Consider the following 19,727-nt stretch of genomic DNA (forward strand, 5'->3'; position numbering starts at 1 on the left):
GCCATGAGACTGCTGCGTGTGCGTGTGCGTGTGGGTGCGTGTGTGTGTGTACAACTCCATGTCACTGATCGGATATGGAGACTCAAGTTGCTTTAATTTCGGTCAGTGAGGAAAAGCTACCTGGTGGAGTGGGAGTGAGGGGCTTTGAGAAAGTGACCACGCTGTCCACAGACCCCCCACAGGAGGCACCTCCCCACATCATGCTGAGGCCACCCCGGCAGGTGACACCTCCCGGCCTGGCCTGGAAGGTCTGAGGCTCATCTTTAAATGCTGGCACACAGCTGGTGCTCAGTGAGTGTTTGTTCAGTGGCTGAGGGTCCTCACAGCCCCACAGAAGCCCCACCGCACGATGCGACAACGGAAAGACCCTTCGGGAGGTTCAGAGGAGGCAGGAGGCGGGTCCGCCTTGGTTCCTCGGGACCTAAAGCCACCGCGCTGTGTGAGGCCCCCGCTAAGTGGACGGGGCGGTGCACAGTGTGGCCGAGACAGAGCTACGTGCAAGAACATGCAAGAGGGTCCAAGGGCTTGGCCAGGTGACAGAGCTCCAGGTGGAGGGGGGACAAGGTGGCAGGTCCCCCAGGTAAAGGTGTGGCCAGGAAAGGCTTCTGTCGGCTTGACTGACAGGAGGAGTCAGCGTGAGCAGACACCAGGGGAAGGACAGCAGCGAGCAAAGACGGAGAGGGCTGAGTGGCGCTGGGCCCAAGGAGAGGGCCCCGAAGGGGCCTGGGGCCTGCTGCGCTTCCCCGTTTCACAGGCGAGGCTGCTCGAGCTCAGAGAGGTTGAGCAACTCATCCTAGGTCACAGCTGGACAAGCCCAGAGCAGGGCTGAAGCCGTCTTCCTGCCTGAAAGGTGGTTTTCTCTGCCAGCCTTCCCCTCGCTTCCTAACGGTCTTCTAGAAACACTCGGATGCGTGCAGGCCTGTTTGAAGGCTGCTTTCCCCGTGTAGCTGCACACAGTCCTCGAGGAACCGCTGTGGGCCGAGGCCGGCCTGACGGGGTGGGGCGGGCTCTCCCGCGGGCGTCCGCTCTCCCGCGGGTGTCCGCTCTCGCCTGAGTGTCCGCTCTCCCGCGGGCGTCCGCTCTCCCGCGGGTGTCCGCTCTCGCCTGAGTGTCCCCTCTCCCGAGTGTCCGCTCTCCCCTGAGTGTCCGCTCTCCCCTGAGTGTCCGCTCTCCCGTGAGTGTCCACTCTCCCGCGGGTGTCCGCTCTCCCGAGTGTCTGCTCTCCCGCGGGTGTCCGCTCTCCTGCGGGTGTCCGCTCTCCCGTGGGTGTCTGCTCTCCCCTGAGTGTCCGCTCTCCGTGGGTGTCTGCTCTCCCGTGGGTGTCTGCTCTCCCGAGTGTCCGCTCTCTGTGGGTGTCTGCTCTCCCGCGGGTGTCCGCTCTCCCGTGGGTGTCTGCTCTCCCCTGAGTGTCCGCTCTCCCACGGGTGTCCGCTCTCCCGTGGGTGTCTGCTCTCCCCTGAGTGTCCGCTCTCCGTGGGTGTCCGCTCTCTTACGTAACATCCATGCAGACCCAGCTCCAACAGCCTTTATACCAGGCTTTCTGCAGAGCCACGAAGACCCACCGGTCGGCTTCCCACTCCACCTGCTCAGAAGTCCCTGTCCCTTCCTGGGAGTGTAGTCGCGTGGAAAGGCTCCGAAGGAGGTGCCTCCTCCCCTGCTTACTGAGCTGGAACTCAGGAACCCTGGCCCGGGCCGCAGGCGGCTGGTTGTTCAGGGCGGGATAAGTGTCACAGTGCAGATACTGAGACCCGCCCGAGACCTGCGCTTGCAGCTGTGGAGTGTGGCTGATGCGGCCCCGGCACCTCTGGGGACCCCTGAATAATGGCTTGGGGGGTCTGCCCATGGGCAGGGTGCACGTTCCTCCTGCGCCTGCTCCCGACACTGTGCCCTTCGACCCAGGAGGTCGCCGGTGCCGTCGCTTGAGGAGGAGGAACAGGTGGCCTCTGGGACCCTGGCCCTCCGTTTCCAGCCTGCATCCCGGAGCGCCCGCCCTTCCCAAGCACAGCACGGTTCCCGCTAATCACCACCCAGCTCACGCCAGCGCGGGCGCCTGAGATGCAGCCCGAGCTGGAGACGTGGCCGCGTATTTTTAGAAAGCGGAATTTAAAAATAGGCGCTTGATTTGGGGGGGCGGGGGGGCTGATGTGCTGGGGCCGGTGAAGCTCTTAGAGGACAATTAACATCCAGGTCCCTGTTCTGAACGCCAGGTAGGCCCGAGTGCCATGCGCTTACATCCATAATTAGAGTAAAACTTTACTCAGATTAAGTGAGAAACCTGAGTAGTAAAACCTCTCTTAGCTGGCCCCGTGGAGCAATAAAGGCTGCTGCACCAATCCGGAAGGCTGCCATCTGTTTACAGTAACTGCAGGACTTGCTGCTCTGGGGCACAGAAGCGCCCGGGAACAGCTCTGTTTTACTTAGAAAGAAGGGTCACAGCGCCTGGAAAAGGTGATGTTTTAGGAAAGGGGAGTCTGACGTTCACCTCGTTAGTGCCTTTAATGACTTCATCTTTGGGTGGTGAGTCCCAAGGCCTGAATGGGGGTGAGGGCGGGTGTGGTGACCCCCCCCCCCCCCGTGGGCACTTTCATCCAATGAGACTTGAGGCTGGAGTGACCCCGCTTGGGAGGGAAAGAGGCACTTCCACCAGGGTCTGCAGGAAGCTCCTGGGCCGAGCCTGAGCAGAGCCGGGTGGGGAGGGGGCTGAGCTGCTTCCCTAAGTATTCTGGATTTCGTTTTGCATCTGATTTACCCTCCTGAACATTTTCGGGGTGAAGGGAAACGCTCTTCCGTGATGGGTCACTGGTGCTGCGCAGTCTGGCGGCATCCAGTCCTGGGCTCTGGGGTGGTGGGGCGTGGACCCTACACTGGGCACTGTCCACTCCCAGGGACGTGCTGGGCTTAGCTGTGCCAGGTTCTGTTTTGACATTTGGGGCGCAGGGAGGAGCCAGCAACCTCCTGGCAACCTCAGCTCTCTGATGGGCTCAAGAAAAGCTCTGATTTTGTACATATTTGGCTTTTTCTTGTTGTTGGGATGGGAGTGGCATTCTCTGGCCTGAGGACAGCAGAGACAGCCGGGGGTGGACACATCACCAGCATGCTCAGGGCAGCAGTAGCTCCAGAGCGTCAGAAAGCCCCAGCATAGAACCAAGTGAGGGGGGCGGGGAGCTGGGAGGGACAGAGCCACGGGAAGGCTCCGGTGTGGGGGGGACTGGCCTCCTCTGTGCGCCACACGCGCCCAGGGATGCTCCAGGGAGGGCGGGGCAGAAGGATAGTGGCAGCTGGAGCCAAATTTAACTTGACTCTAAAAATAAAAGTGACACACCCTGGCCGGTCTGGCTCAGTGGTTAGAGCGTCGGCCTGAACACTGAAGGGTCATGGGTTTGATTCTGGTCAAGGGCACGTACCTCGGTTGCAGGCTGGACATCTGCCCCGTCAGGGCAGGTGCGGGAAGCAACCAATCGATGTGTCTCTCTCACATCAACGTTTCTCTCTCTCTCCCTTCCACTCTCTCTGAAATAAGCAATAGGGGGAAAATATCCTTGGGTGAGGGTAATAAATAAATAAAATAAAAGTGACACTTTTTTGCACCCTGATCGAAATGATGCAATTCATACCCGTTACATAAACGCAAGGCTCCTGTGGGATTTAAAACAACATAAAACAACCCCCCCCACCCGCACCAAAGAACACTTGAAATGTCTAAAAGCAGAGGACAGCCTCGAGCTCTACCCTGTGGGCAAGGGCAGCCTGGCGCCCCCACGGTGCTCAGGGTGCTACACCGGACGCTCACCTGCTCGTCCGTCAGAGCCTGGACGTGGCGCGTGCAAACGGCCCGGAACTCGTCCCGCGAGGCGGTGTTGGTCTTCGCGGTGTCCAAGTTCTCAAAGTCCTGGGCGATGGCCTGGTAGTGGGAAGCCACCGCTTTGCGCAGCTGGGCCAGGAGCTCTTGTTTGGCCACCTCCTTGGGAGACCTGGGTGGCGAGGCTTTGGGCATTTTCTCAGCCCACTCGGCAGCAGTCTGGGCAAGAGAGAAGGGAAGAGGAACCTGATTAGTAAGTAACAGGTCACCCCCTGGCCCCGGGCCCGTCACCCACGGCAGGGCCCGGGAGAGAGGCCCAGCTGAGCGAGGAAGGTGAGCCGGGAGACAAGGTGGCCCCCATGGGGGTCTAAACAGGATCCAAACACAGGTGCCAACGTAGCTGCCGTAAAGAAGCAAAAATGAGTCCCACGGGCAGGGCGACACCGAGCCGGGCCTGCGAGGCCCGCCTCTCGCTCGCGTCCGCTCATTTGCGGCCTGTCTCTCGGCTGGTTCGACAGACACACCGAGCGCCTGCGCCCGCGGTAAGGGGCTAAACGGGGCGGGGCGGGCGGCCTGCACTGCCCGGCCCAGCTCCGGGCAGCAGTCGGGGAGGGGCACGTCTGCGGACCTTACCACGCTGGGCACCCGCTGTCCGTGGTGCTGGGGCGCCAGGGCAGGGACGGCTTGAGCGGGAAGAGAAAGGGGGCGAGGGAAGGGGGGCAAGAGAAGGGCAGAGGGCTCATGGGAAGGTGAGGTGGGGGCCGAGGAGGACGGCAGCCCACACTCGACGCCGCTCATCACGACGGTGGACGGACGGAGCGGCAGGACTAGCGGCCTAGGGGAAGTGACTGGGTGGCCGTGAGTGGGTGCTGAGAATGACGGGGACCTCTGTCTACCCTGGGGCGCTATGGAGACTGGAGCTCAGAGGAAAGAGCCGTGGGGGCAGCTGAGTCCTGAGCCCCCTGCAAGGAGACAGAGGTCGGGAGTGGGCAGGGCGGGCGGCTGGGCTCCGGGAGAACCCAGGGCTGACCCTGTTCGTGGGTGTGTCTGAGCCATGCTGGGGCTCCCCACGTGAGAGCCCACCGTGCCTGCTGGCGGTGGGAGCAGCCCACACGGCCTGCGCCGAGGCCTTCACCACACCGCCGCACCTAATCCCCGCCTAGCCTTAGACGGGTCCTGCCCGGCTGGGCGTGGCTCAGGGCTTGAGCATCGACCTAGGATCCAGGAGATGGGGGTTCGATTCCCGGTCGGGCACATGCCCGGGTTGCAGGCTGCAGCCCATCAGTGACTCTCTCATCACTGATGTTTCTCTCTCTCTCTCCCCCCCTCCTTTCCTCTCTCTGAAATCAATAAGGATATGTTTTAAAAAAACAAACAAACAAAAAAAAAGCGGGGTCCCGATTCACTTCCAGCAACTCCACAGCAGGATATGCTCTATGTGGCCGCCCCTCAGGACAGAGCACAGCGCTGCTTTAGGAGAGCACGTTGATCACAGAATAGAACTATCCTCCAAAATGGGCACCCCCCGAACCACAGCCCAGCCCAGCCCCCACCACCCGCAGGCTAACAGGAGCTTTGAAGTATGTCCACAACTGTGCACTGAAAGGTGTGATCCCCGGTCAGGGCACGTGCCTGGGTTTTGGGCTGGATCCCCGGGAGGGGGTGTGCAGGAGGCAGCCAATTGTTTCTCTCTCCCTCTCCCTTCTTCTCTCTTTAAAATAAATAACATTTAAAAAATCATAACTTCCTAGTATAAACCTGTAGTTCTGAATCCTGCCATTTTGCGAATCACTAAGTGGCTGCCCTGCTCCCACAGGCGGGGTCAGAGGGGGGTGGCCCGGGCGGGAGCCTGCACAGAATTCCCCTGGAGCCCATCCCTCCCGCCGGCCCCAGGGCCCCCGTCCTGCAGTCCTGCAGCCAGAGGCCTCTGGCCCTGCCTCGGGCTCCACTAGGGCTTCTCCCAGAGCACACACGGCTGCAGGCCGACAACTGGGGAGCGCCCTGCAGGCAAGGTGCTGGGATCCCCAGCCCGTGTCCCTTCCCCGGCAGCTTAGGCCGGGCCTGCCATCAGTGCCTCGCACCGGCCCGCAGAGCCTGCCCGCCTGGGGCAGGGCTGGAGGAGGGGCACCTGTCCCCAAGCTCCGCAGCCTCCGAGGACCAGGCTCCCAGCAGAGCTTCAGTGCACCCAAAGCTGCTACGCGACCGACTCCAGGAAAGAGCCCACTGCCCTGTCAGCCAGCTACGTCCAGACAGGTTCTTGGCTGACTTATAAAACCAACCTTTCACTCAGTCGTCTCCTGAACAACGTCTCTAGATAAACGAAGAGAGCACACGGCAGGGAGGGGGGCTGACCTGTCAGACAATCAGGGCCATACGCACACGTCGGTTCCCTCGCAGGGTGGTGCCTTCAAGGCCCCATTTCTTGCTACCGCTCTCCTTGGGGTCTTGCTTTGTGACTCTGCCCTTTGCCTTGTGACCCCGGGGTCCTCCCACTGTGGAGGGAGACACTCCCCGGTCCCTGTGCCTTGGATCAGCCATAGGACTAGCTCTGGCCGGGGAAGGTCGGCGGGTGTAACGCGGCCGGCACAGCTCTGAATTTGCAGCAAGTAGGAAATAAAAGGGATGAGCTCGGAGCATGGGGAGGAGAGGTCAGCGGGGGCAGCTTCCCTGAGGGTGGGCACGCGACAAGGGGACGTGTGACGTTCCCCTGTGGGTGTCTGAGGTGACAGTCACCTGCCCGGGGGCAGGGCGCACTCGGCTGGCTGACTAGAGACACATCGGTGTTAGTTTAACTGTCATGGAGGCTTTGAGGAGCTAATCCAACTGCATGGCTCTTCCACTAGGTCTGTTCTGACTCCGCAGGGGTCCGGCGCAGCTCTCCCAGGACCTTCTGCGGAGGAGGGAGCCCCGCAGGCCGGGTGCACCCAGGGAGGAGCCCCTCCACCCCTGGGCAGCGGTGCGCCGCTCCCAGGACTGAGAATCGCTTCACGTGATCAAATATTTTGATTAGCAAAGGAATTAATTGCACTGTATCCTCATTTGTATTTACAGTGAATGGATGCTGAAAATAACAACAGCAGCAAAACTGCCTGTCAAAAAGAAAAAAAAAGATAAAATATTAAAAAGTCCAGAGGAGAAGGAACGGGAGCTCCGTGTGTGAGCAGACCGCGGACAGACCGCGGCCCGGGATGGTGACTCCCACGGCCCTGCCCCCCCAGGGAGGGCCCGTCTGTGAGAAGGTCTCCATCTCAGCAACTGCTGAGTGGGCGCCAGGAACCCAGGGTGCTGCCTGCAGGGTCAGGGAGTCTCCCCAGGAGTCCAGGCGCAACCCCGGTTTCCTGGAGGCACCATGGCTGCCTGGACCTGGATCTCACCACACAAGGGTTCTTCCTGGGCAGCGGATGGTGGCGAATCCTGATCCCAGAACTTCCTTCGAAAGGCTACAGTTCAGGCCCCTTCAAGTCCACTGAACCAAGGCTTCCTGACACCCAGAGCCGGCGGCAGAGACCCAGAGCAGGTGACACTGAGACGCAGGGCCGGCAGCCATCCTTCGCTGCGTCTCCTTCACCCAGGCGCCGGGCTGGGGTGTTACGAGTTCCTCTCATCCTCCTGTCGCCCTTCGAGGTACCTGTGGTTCTCTGAGCTTTCGACAAAGTCAGTGGGTTCGGCTCCTTGAGGTCAGGACTCGCCCACAGTGCCCAGGCCACCCCGTGAGCTGATGACGGAGCTCAAGACGGCCTGGCCCCGCCATGCTGTTCCCATTCTGTCCTATTCCAGACGCCAGCCCCGTGCCCAAGAATACAGGAGCCAGCGGAAAATAGGCACGTGGTGACTCAGAACTATTGCCCCAGGGCCTCCTATGGGCTGGGGATAGAGAGTGGACGGCAGAGCCCAGCCCTGCCCTGGGGGAGCTGGCGCTGTGGGATGCCCACCCAGGCAGGCACTGGGGGCACCCACCTACAGCTCTGCCCCTCCCCTCAGCCCGCGCCCCAGCTGCGCCTAAAGTGTGCGGCTCCCCCAGCCTGGGTGTCCACACCGGCTGCTCCTGACCCCAGGAAGCCCCGTCTCCCCACATCCAGACGTGGCGCAAACTCAGCAGAGAGCCGATCGCCCATCTGTGCCCCGGCCCCGCAGGGCCAGGCCCCGCCACCGGCCTCCGGCCCCCGAGCTTGCCCCCGCCACACAGCTGCACGTGGGCAAAGGATCTGGCTGGGCGCCTTTGCAAACACCCAACTCACAAGCCCTCCCGAGGCACAAAACGGCCATAAAGCGCAGGGAAGGGAGGGGGGGCAGTGCAGCCTCCCCTTCGACCCTTTAATGACTCAATAAAATCATGGCTGAAGTCGCCTGTGAAACTGTTAAAATGAATTCTTCCGCCCAAGTAAATTCCGCACCACACGGTCACGGGGTTGCTGAACGTGAGATGCGCTCGCGAAGGAGGGCTGAAGAGAGGCAGCGACGAATGCCAGCGTCTGGCGCTTGCTGTTGGGGACCACGCGCAGCTCTTGCCGTGGTCAGTCCGCCCAGCGACCACCTCGAGGGGCACGCAGGGCCCTTCCCACCAGACAGGCGGGAGGTGGGGGTGCGAGCCTGGGCTGCAGGAGCCTAACCCCAGCCCAGCACCGCCCGTGTGGCCTCCCCTCCCCTCCCCTCCCCTCGCGGGCTGCCGGGGCACAGCGCGGTCCCGCCGGCAGAGCTCGCAGCCGGGCCTGGCCTGCAGCACTGCGCCAAGCGTGCCAGGATCACTGGTGCTGGCGGCACGGACCGGCCAGGCGCGGCCACCAGGCGGGCCACGCGCTCCTCCCACATAATCTCTCCCCGTGGGCCATTCAGATGCAGGGCTCAGGAACAGCCGAGACGGAACTTCCCGGTTTGTTCACAAGGGTCGCGGCCCTTCCCGCCGAGCACTGGCCATGGCAAGGTCACTGCGGGCATGCCCAGTCCTCCCACTGCCCAGCCCGGGGGGCGCGTCCTCCCGCACGCCTGCCGAATGTCGGCGGTTAAGATTCTTCCAGTCAAACGGGCATCCGAAGCCAGAACGCAAAGGGCTCGCCTGCCCGCTAGGCGTCCGCACAGGTGCACGGGGACACGCAAGGGACTCGCTCGCTGTGGTCTGCACTTCTCTCTGCGAGTCCCTCTGGGATGACTTCTTGGGCTGACCTCTGGCTTCCTAAGGTCATGCCCTTGTAGCATCGGTGGAGCAGCTCAAGTCTGGTCCAAAAATTGTGATTAAATGAGACTGTAAATTAGACCGTCGTGGCTCTGGAGGGACCAGGCGAATGGGGCCAGCCTGGCCTGGCCGTGCCACGGTCCCTTGATTTAGAGCACGCGGATGGCGTCCCTCTGAGGTGGGAATCAAGAGAGGCGCCTGCCCGGACTCGAGGGAGTGACGGCAACACGGGGGGACTGCTGGAGGCTCCTCGGAGCAGGGCCGGGGCCTGGGGACAGGACTCGGTCCCTGCCTATCCCCGCAGGCAGGGTTTTGTTTTGAGAGAATCCACTACCTCAAACGTTACTTTACTAATTTCCACACATTTCCACTTCACTGGGAATTTAGTTTGGATGTGCCTGCCTCCAAACCTCTCTGGATTCCTGACCGCCTCGTCCTGCGCCCCAAGCGGCTGTGTGAAGGGGGGTCTCTCGGATGGAGAGGGGCCAGCGTGACCCCTCCGTTGGGTCAGGTGGAAGCCAGCCGGGGGTGGCCCAGTCACATTTCTGCGAGATGCATTGGAAAGTGGCCCACGGTCCCTTTGGTGGCCGACCTCTGTCCTGCTTGGGCAGGGTCCCAGCTGGCAGCTCAGAGCAGCAGGTGCCCCCCCGGGCTGTCCACACCCCGGGAATCTGGGTAGCGAGGGGACTTCCACTCGTCTCCAGCAGGAGGCTCCAGGTCCAGGTGGGGCGCAGGAGGCAGGACCAGAGGAGCCTGAACCAACTCAGATTTGACTGCGTGTCACGTTGAGTGGTAGCCAGGTAGCTTCGGCGGGTTGCACCCTCTCACTGCTCATTCTGTTGTGCTTTAAGGAGACCGTCTGCATTAGTGCAGACATGGGGGTGGCACTAGGACTAGGTGGACGCCGATGCTCAGGGGAAGCAGGCGCCTGCCTGTGCCGAGGTCCCAGCGCTGTCCACCCACAGGGCAGCCAGCCCCCAAACTCGAAGCCTGGAGAGGAGAGTCGCGGGTGCAGCAGGCCGGCCTGGTCCCACGGGGCTGCCCCACGACGCCTGTAGGCCTGCGGGTGGGCTGCCACGTGACGCCGAGATGCAGCCCGTGGTTGATGATAACCCATCGCCTTAGCTTACGCATGGCGGGCCCAGCAGCCCCCTTGTCCTGGCCTGTCACCAAGGCCACCCGCGTGCCACGTTGGCCCGAGTTACCTCCCACAACCTGCTACATCCTCAACGGTCTCCAGGACAACAGGGGGTAAACGTGTGAGATTTAGGGGAAACATTTAGAAATCCCCAAAAGTCTACCAAGGGGACATAGCCTTTCTTGCCACGGGGAATAAGAGTGAATGACAGTGATGTCACATCTTAATAATCTACTTATTTCCAGTAACCTCAGGGCCACTTCCTGCAAAGAAAACTCCCCCATCCTTGATCTCATTTGTTAAAAGTACACGGGCGCCCCTACATTTACACAGAAGACTAGTGGAGGGGACGCTGTTGGCAACTCATATGAACACGCTGCTCACGGAAGACGACAAACATCTGCGTGCGCGTTACGGCCTCCCCGCGGCTGGAAACCACAATCTTAAGTTCTCTCCTGGAAAAACCGTCTTCACGTTACTTAACTTCCAAATGCCAGGTACGGAGGACCCCGCTGGCTGCCCGCGGCCGGGACGCCACAGGCCTGCTCCGCGCTGGGTAAGGGCGCGTTTTGCTAAAACCCCGCTGTTTCCACGGCACTGAACGGAGAGGCTTCCAAGTCCCCACGGTGCCTCCCGTCTCCCGCAACCCCGCGTCCGCTCCGAGGGGCGCTTTTATGTTCATGGAAGATGCTGAAACTGCTCTTTTAGACTTAAAGGAAATGTTAAGCGGAGGATTTTCTAAATGCGGTGACAAGGTGATGCTGTTGTGTGCAGAGCGATTCGGAGGCAAGACGCTTTCCCGGGAGTAGAAGGGAGGCTGCTTGCGGGGGCGGGAAAGAGGCCACGGCCTCCACAGTCTCCACCCGGTCCGTGGGATCTGAGGGTGAAGGGAGCAGCCAGTCCTGGAGAGCGCTCCGGGAGCGCCAGTGGGTGCGGATTTGGTCAGGTCTCAGCCTTTAAATCTTTCACGACGATTCAATTTCGTTTCCACATGGGCGTGTATTATTTGATACGGATAAAAATGTTTGTTAAAAAAGGGCCTTTCAAGAGCTGGGAAAATCAACAGCATATCCAGCCTGTCCTCGATGCCCCCAAAGATGTTTCCATAGAAAACGGGTTGGAAGTAAATGCACCGAATGTTAACACTGGTTGTGCCCGGCGGCGGCTTTGATTCGCGTCACATTATTGGTATATTCCAAATTGTGTGTAATGGACATAAACGGCTTCTGCAGATATTAGCTTAAACCGCATGAAATTGTCAATATCCAGTCATTTATGACTAAAAATGGTGATTTTATATGATTTAACCCAATAGAAAAAATATTCTAGAAAATATGGGGCTGCTTTCAAAATTAATAAAAGTATTCTGATCCTTTGACCCTGGTTATTTTATTTCTTGGATTGTTTTCTTTAGGAAAGAGTAAAAAATTGGGTACAGATTCACACAGACGGCTCACTGCAGAGTAAATTATGGTGGCAAATGCTGGAAAAACCCTAAATGCTCCTGTAAAAACAAGGGAGTCGAAGGCGTTAACACAGGCACTTGACACGCTGTCTGGACGTGTACGTGACCTGGCAGAACGTAGCGTTGAGGGGAGAAGGCGAGAGGCACGATCACACGCCCAGCGGCGTCTCTCCCACACGCGACGCTGCAGGGAGCTCCGCCTGCACACCCGTGTCCGCGGCCGCAGCGGCGGGAAGCAACCCGAGCGCCAGTGCCGAGGGTGGAGCGCTGAGCCGAGTCGGGTCCACACAGGCCCGACAGTCACCCGCCGTAACGGGGACGGGGCCCGGCGCCGCAACAGGATGGAGCTCGGGCATGGCGCCCGCTGACGCACGCCAGCCCAAGGACAAGTCCTGTGTGGCCCCCCTTACTCGAGGCTCCTAGAGGGGGAGCAGAGCGGTGGTGCCAGAGGCGGGGGCGGGGGAAACGGGGCGTCTCAGCCGCGGAGACGAAAAGCTCTGGTCGCACAGCAGCGTGACTGCGCTCGCCGCCGCTGGGGGTTAAGATGGTGAAGTCTGTGTTATGTGTGTTTTACCACATTAAAAAACGGGAAATGCATTAAAAATGGAAGGGAAAGGTCTCCAAAGCGGAGGGGCCCGTGGAGAGGATGTCAGCCCTGAAGCTGAGCTGCCCGGTGCCCCCGCGGGGCTGTCCCAGGGCCGGTCTGCCTCATCCATGAGGGGACCCCCCCCCCCCGAGGGAGCACGAAGTGAGGTGAGAACAGGCTCGGGAGGGGCCGAGCGCAGCAGGTCTCGCTGGGCGGCCGCGGTGGTTGCCATCTGTCTTTGTGCCATCACCAGGGGTTTAGGTTGCTCTGTTCTTTTTTATATTTTCCGTATTTTGCAAAACATCCTCAGTGAATATGTATTTCTTTTAAAATCATAAAGTATAAGTCGCATTAAAAATAGCGAGAGTCACTGGAAACAGAGAGAAAAGACGAGTCGCAGGCTGGGAGAAGGTATTTGCGACTCACGCAGCGGCGAAGGGCTGGGATCCTCACAGGCAGTTCGCAGAGGATGACGCCTGAGCGGCTGACAACACTCAGAGCGTTGGACCATCATATGGGCAGAGATCTAGGGGCCTGGTCATGCCGCGGGTTGGCAAGGCTGGTGGGCGGGCACGCTGACTGGCACCCCCACCAGGGCAGCATCTGGAAGTGGCCCGCCCGCCTTCCAGCCCGCAGACCCACGCAGGGCACTCCCGGGTGCACGGGAGACAGACAGAGGCTGACCGGTGCTCTGCTGGTGACGGAGGATACTGCCCACAACCTACGTGCTCCTTAACAGGAGGCTGGTGACGGCACAGTGCTGTGTTCGACGGACACACCCAGCGGGTAGGCTGACCTTGCAGCAGCGTGAGGGAATGAACAAGCCGGCGTGCTGACCCGGATCTTAAACACGGTATTAAGCAGGAAAAAATAAGTGCAGAGGACAACGTTCGATAGAGTACCATATATATGACTCCAGTTTTAAAGCATGCAACCCAGCAGTGTATGCTCGTTCGGAGTCTCCACCTAAACGGCAACGATGAAAAACTCAGCCTCCAGAGGAGAGGGCACAGCGATTAGGGGCCGGGAGCCGGGGCCAGCTTCTTGGGCTCACGGACAGGCCCTCCCACCTCCAGGGTGACTGTGGTCAGGCTACGAATGTCTCCGTGCCCAGCATCCCCATCTGTGAGATGGATGTTTCTGGCGGGTGCCCGCAGTGACGTCAGGAGCGCCACACGAGTGAATGTATGTAACGGACTGAGAGCAGAGCCTGGGCCCGGGACGCGCTAGGCAGGGTCACTGCTGTTATTACAATGAACCTCACACCTTAGGACCCTTCCCGTCCTTGCTCCAGGATTCTCCTTTCCAAGAACTTGCCCTGAACCGGTGAACAAGGATTCATGAGCTCAGGCGCTCACGTGTATAAAAGCACGGGGTCCGCGATGACCCAAGCACCCAGCTCCGGGCCCTTACACATATCCTAGTGAAGCCCGGTGTGGCTCAGATGCTGCTTTATTTTTGGATGTCTCACGTGTGCCCATGCTCAGTCGGCACAGAATGGCGATCGAAGAAACCTGTGCCGGTTAAAACTAGACTGCAATTGCTTCTAATAATGTCAGCCCATTTATGTGTGGAAATCAAGAAACGGCCTACGAATATACGGCGTATGCAGCCAGAGGAGCAGTCCTGGGTAAGCAATGTGTTTAGACACCCCCCCTCCTCCAGGAAGTCCTCCCTGGGACCTGCTGAGTACACATAGGCCTAAGCCCACTATCTCCACATTTACTTCTGCCCCAGGACTGACTGATACTTGGCCAGGGCCTGGCACATGGCGGGCCCCAGCTCCTTCACTGCCACGTGGGGCCTAAGGCACAGCGGGCCTCACTTCTCACGTCTTTGGGGATCTGAGATTCCCGAGACTCTAAAGCAACCAGACAAAAGCAAGCTCCCACACATCTTTGAAAATGAGATAACTTTCAAACAAAGTAAAAGATATTAACCTTCCCATACTCTACGTAGAATTTATGCCACTCTTTCATTTAGAATGAGCTAATTACACGAGGCGCTTGCCAATTTATCTGACACGGTTTTAATCGATTACCCATTTTGTAAAAACTAATTTTAGCCCCTTTTTCAAAAAGAGCTGCTTGCCCGCTGCCGGCCTCCTTACCTCTTCCAGGAAGGAGCTGAAGTTCTGGAGGAAATACTTCCAGTTTATAGCGGGGGTCAGGTGGAGTCGCAGTCGCCTCAGGAAACAGTGGTACTGGTTGTTGGTTAGTTTGTAACAGAAATCCTTAAGAACCTGCCCAAAGTCCGAGGCCTTCACAAACCCAGTGTCCTCCTTATCCAAGGCAGAAAACGCCTACAAGAAAGGGGGGGCAGGTGCTGCGTCAAGTGAACACTCCAGAAATATTTCTCTTACGTGTTGCTTCTGCGGAATGCAAATGAAATCAAGTGTCTGCACGTCCTAAATTCTAAATTACTTAACAAAGGCTCCGCGGCTAAAGACAGAGGCAGGTGGGGTGCGTGCGCAGGGCGAGGGCTCACCTGCTGTGGGAACCTGCTTTATTGACTCCCATTTGGACACGGATTGCAGGAGTGCAGAGGAACCCTGGCCCCACCACGGCCCGAGGTCTCCCCATCGTTCCAGCCCAGCTCCTTTGGGTGTTAATCATCCCTAACAGGAGGCTCCGGTGCAATCCCACCGTCGGGGGTGGGGCGGGGTCTCCAGGTGGGAGTCTGACTTCACAATCGACCTTCCGGGAGGAGTCAAGGGGCCACCCCCCCCATCGCCCCCCCAGCCTGAGGCTGGTACAGGAGGCCGCAGTCCTTTCCCGCCGTCATCCAGAGCCCTCACCTCGCGGGAGGACCCCCCACGGCCCGCGCCGGGCGCTCCAGGGGCCGGACAGGCGGTGCCAGCCCAGCAGGGCAGCAGTCAAACTGGAAAAGCGCAAAACTGTGCTATAAAAAGAAAGCACATTTTTTCCCATCTGTCGAAACGAAATCATTCATTTTTACTGCGCTAGGAAATCTGTATTGGGTGGTAGGTTAAGATGTTTTTTTTTTTTAAAGTAAGAATTCATTGTGCTTGGAGACCCCAAACCAAATCCCTTGCAGTTCAATCTCATTCGGAGCCAATTAGGCACAGGCGGGATGCGCGCACTCGCATCAACCTGGAAACGCTCCCCAGCTCCCCATCTTTTGTTCCGACCGTGGCAGAGCCAGGGAGCTGTGCACCGTGGGAGAGCCTCTGCCACAGGGCAGCAAGCGGACTTTGAACCTGACTCTGTTACCAGCCGTAACCCCTTAACCTCCGGCTCAGCTGCTTCTGTATAAGCAGAGGGACCCCAGGACCCATGCGGTTCTGAGTTTCACCATGGCAACCGGAAATGCACCTGTCCGGGGACCTGCTCCGTGGTGGCTCAGCAACTGTGAGGGAGACTGGCCACAGAGCCAGCAGTGACCTGAGCACGTGTGTCCCGAGGGTCCCAGAAGGTCCTGCGGCTGTGTGATGAGCCTCAGGAGCGCCGTGGACCTAGGAGGTGACCTTGGGGCCTGCGCTCTCTGGGTCTGCGCGGCCCCCCGGCAGCCAGCCGCCCAGCCACAGGGTGAGTGGAGGAATCAAAGGGGGAAGGGCTTAGGAATCTGTAAGACTCGACATAAACAAAAGGCATTGTTTTGTTGCTTCAGTCACAAGATGCATCTGAGACACGTCCGCAGAGCTAAGCCGAGATGGGGCACACGTCCGGCGTGCTCTCCAATGGCTGTCCTTCGCTGCCACCTTTCCTTCCCCTCCTCGCTGCCTCCAGTGCCCTCCGCGCCTCTGCAGACCACCTGCCACTCTCTGGGCCAGGGGATCCCACCCTTTTGCTTAAAACAGCATCGCCTGAGGAATGTTCTCAGAAGCGAGAGCCAGGGTTCCTCCCAAAGGTTCCAAGGGCCTCAGTTTGAGAAACATCCTGATAGGTGCCCCGTGGCACCACTTTAAGTTAGAAGGGGGCAAAGCCACCCTGAAAATGGGTTTATTTGGCCTGCACAACGCTGTTGAAAAATCTGAAAAACACGCTGACATTTAGAAATTCGAAAGTCTCACAGCTTCTCGTGAGAAATGAAAAGATCCAGCAACACCGGCCCCTTTTCAGCTCAGCCACAGTCAGCCAGGGCCGAGGGGAAGCTGCCCTCCGACGGGCCCGCGTCTCCGGCGTGGCCACCCCGACCTGTCATCATGTGCTTTGTCCCTGGTCCCTGTCACACCAAGTGTGGGTTTTCTATACACCTTATTTTACTGACCAGTAAAATAAAGGCAACGATGTTAAATCCTCACAGAAAGTTCCGGGCACCACTCACCTCCATGGGCCTAGTGCTCGGGGATGTGCCGAGCCCGTTCCCACCTGAGGACCTCTGTCCTCTGCTCTCTTTGCCTGGAACCCCTTGCCCTCCCCCCAAATCCAGCATTTGCTAAACACGGAGCATTTTGCCTCAGAGAGCACGTGCTGGGGGCAATTGTGGAAGCTTTTTAAAAAACTGTCACCGAGGATATGTTCATTTTTAAAGGGAGAGGAAGAGAGAGAGAGAGAAACATTGATGTGAGGAAGAAACATCAATTGGTTGCCTCCCATATGTGCCCTGACTGGGGATCAAAACTGCAACCTGGTATGTGCCCTGACCAGGGACTGAACCTGCAGCCTTTCGGTGTATGGGACGACACTCCTGCCAACCGAGCCACCTGGCCAGGGCACGGGAGCTTTTCCTAGAGCCAATCTGGACAGACATCTCCTCCACACTGAGCAATGTGACCTTGACCAGCTCCTCTGAGTCCTGACACCCTGGAGAGTGGAGAGGTGGGAACGGTCTTGGGTGAGGGGCAGGGCTGGTAGTCACTTCTCGTGGATCCACGCGGGTCCTGGGGCTTCAGTCTCCACAGTAAAAGCCCTTTGGAGCCTGCCATACCGTGGACAGAGCCGGACTGGAGGAGGCGACCACTTTCTGGATGTTCTTCAGAACCTCCTCTGGATTCAGCTTCGCAAAATTGACCGGCCCGCCCTTCTCTTTTGGCTCGGGTCTCAAAGGCTTGCTATTCTCTACTGCTCTCAAGAAGTCGTGGTAATTGATGGAATTGTTTTGCCAGCTGATCCCCCAACTTGTCCCCAGAGGAAGAAAAAAAAAAGAATATATTAATTTAAAAAACCTTATCACTTATTCATTCAACAAACACTTGCTGAGCATGGAATGCTGTGGAGAACATGAGTGATGTGAAGACACTGTCCCCTGGCCTGTGGGCGCCCGCATGCCAATTAATCACGACAGCAGACAGGCACACACAGAATCTGTAAATAAGGGAGCAGGTCAGGGATACGAGAGATGGGAGTGTGGGGCCACAGCCAGCTGGTGGGGCCACAGTGTCCTGGCTGGAAGCCCTGGGACCCGAAGGCCAGGCAGTAGGGCTCACAGTTTGGAGAAGATGGTAAGAGGAGGCCCAGCTAAGGAATCTGGCCCACGACCAGGGCAAATGAAGGGATGCGACATTGGCAGAGTATTACAGGCGGCCTGGAGGCAAGACCATGGAGGTGCGGTTGGGGTGGGAGCAGGATGGAGGGGCGCTGGAGGGCAGGGGTTGTGGTCGGGAGGCCTCAGCTAGTGAGGGTCTGCCCTGAGAAGAGGCAGGGGAACCTGAAAAGAAGAGAAATGCACCAAAGACAGCGAAAAGGAGAGGAACTGAGTAAAATATACAATTGCTCTTTTTCAAGAATGGCTGAAACTAAGTTGTCAGGCTGAGAGCACTCGAAAGCCATTTTTACAGAATCTATTTAGCTTAGTCTTTTCTCAAATAAAGATTCCGTCTGAGTACACGTGTTGGCAGGACATCCACGTGGAAACAGAGGCCCCTTCCTGCCCTCGACTCCAACGCAGAAGTACCTTTAAACCCTAAGAGAATATATTGTGAGGGAAAAAGTCCTAAGGTTTCATGAGAACATAAAGCAAGTTTACTAAAGATGCAAAATAATTCTAAATAAAGTTTAATTGCATTCAGAGTCCACAGTTCTGTAACTTAAGTTCTCTGGGAGCTCCTGGCACGCTAATGCCCAAACTTTCGGCCGAAGGAACGCGTCATAGAGGAAGAGCTTGGGGCCCTGGTGAGCGGGGAGAGAAGTTCCCAGGGACTCGGCCAGCGCTGCGTCCCCGCCCCGCAGCTGCAGAGCGGCCTGCCCCAGGCGCAGCGCTGGTTCACGTGACGGGACGCGGGGAGCGGGCGATAATCAGCCCTATTTCATCAGCAGGATAAACCGCCAACTTGGTATTAAAATTTAGTAATAAAATCAAAGGCATATGCTAATCTCCTCAGTATTATTTAGAAAAGTCTATTTTGGATCTGGAAAAGAATAATCTACATATAATTACAAATAACGGAGATGTTTATCATCAAGAGGTCTTTGAGAAGAGACAAGTGACTGAGCAATGGAGCCTCATTAAGGCCTCAATTCCTGAGAAAGTTGATCACCCCCATTGAAAGGTGGACCACGGAAATTCCAGTCCTTTTGTTGTTGTTTATGAAAGTACCAAGAATGACTATGTTTTGAAAGACTCTCTTATAATCATTTAGTTAGCTATTTATCTGCTGCTATTTTTCCGTGATTTATTCATCAAATGCTTATGAATTCTTGCTCAGCTGGAAATAGATTTAGTGAGAGGAGACCCTGTTTAAGAAAGAAGAGACCACATAAGCATTTGAAGATGAAACGGTTCTCCTTCTCTCTAGACGCACACACACGCAGGCACACATGCACACGCACACACATGCACACGTGCACACACATACACACACACATGCATGCACACACGCACTAGCATGGGACTCCTCACAGCTTGAACACAATGGAGCAACGTCTTCAAAATTTTAAGGGAAAATAATTTCCTCTGTAGGATTCTATGCTCAGACAAGCTATTAATTGGTGTGAAAATTAAAAAATTTTTTTTCAGACAAACAAGAACTCAGAAAATTTACTTCTTGTTCACCCTCTCCTAGGAGATTACTTCAGGACATATTCCAGCAAAATATGAGTGTAAATTAAATAAAAAGATATGAAAGGCTGGGAATGCGGGCGCCCATCCCAGGAGAGCAGTGGGGCCAGACAAGGATGCTCTTGGGCAGCAGGCCTAGGACAGCAGAGTGGGGCCAGGCTCTAGGCTGGAGGGCACCAGGGAAAGAACCAAAGACAACAGAAAGTGGGACAGAATGCCGGGAAAGCTGAAGGTGGACCACACGGAACTTTGCCTGAGCCCCATGCCCCTGGAAACCAGTGATGTTGAAAGAAATCACCCCCCCTTTATGTCCTTGGAAATGGTTTACAGCAAAGAGCCGCCTTTTCCCCAGAGGACTTAGGAACACCCGTAGGTTTGCCCACGACAAGGTGGACACAGTCCTCCGAACTCCTATTCTTATAAACGCCTGGCTGACCATGTTTTACTCGCTGACCAATCTGGACAAAATACCTGCTAACTTGATTTGACCAAACTTAAACCAATCTTCTCTCCTTCCCTCAGACCCCTGCCAACACTGGAATGTGAAACAGCCCCTCTGTAGGGACCTTCATGAGACTCTGACTGCAAGGAAAGACATTCCTGCCACAA

At 57.5% G+C, this 19,727-nt stretch overlaps 1 protein-coding gene across 1 annotated transcript in view; it reads right to left on the minus strand.

Annotated features, from left to right (window-relative positions):
* EFCAB6 (EF-hand calcium binding domain 6) overlaps positions 1 to 16,451 on the minus strand; it is a gene marked incomplete at its 5' end in the record, with an annotated part of 28,005 nt that extends 11,554 nt beyond the window's left edge. Inside the window, 3 exons of the mRNA XM_081129639.1 lie at positions 3,791 to 4,018; positions 14,269 to 14,460; positions 16,446 to 16,451. Coding sequence (XP_080985765.1) covers positions 3,791 to 4,018; positions 14,269 to 14,460; positions 16,446 to 16,451 — 426 coding nt within the window. The remainder of the gene's footprint in view (positions 1 to 3,790; positions 4,019 to 14,268; positions 14,461 to 16,445) is intronic.
* Positions 16,452 to 19,727: the final 3,276 nt, after the last annotated feature.

Source organism: Miniopterus schreibersii (genome assembly GCF_964146895.1).
Source record: "Miniopterus schreibersii genome assembly, chromosome: 2".
Classification (NCBI taxonomy): Eukaryota; Metazoa; Chordata; class Mammalia; order Chiroptera; family Miniopteridae; genus Miniopterus; species Miniopterus schreibersii.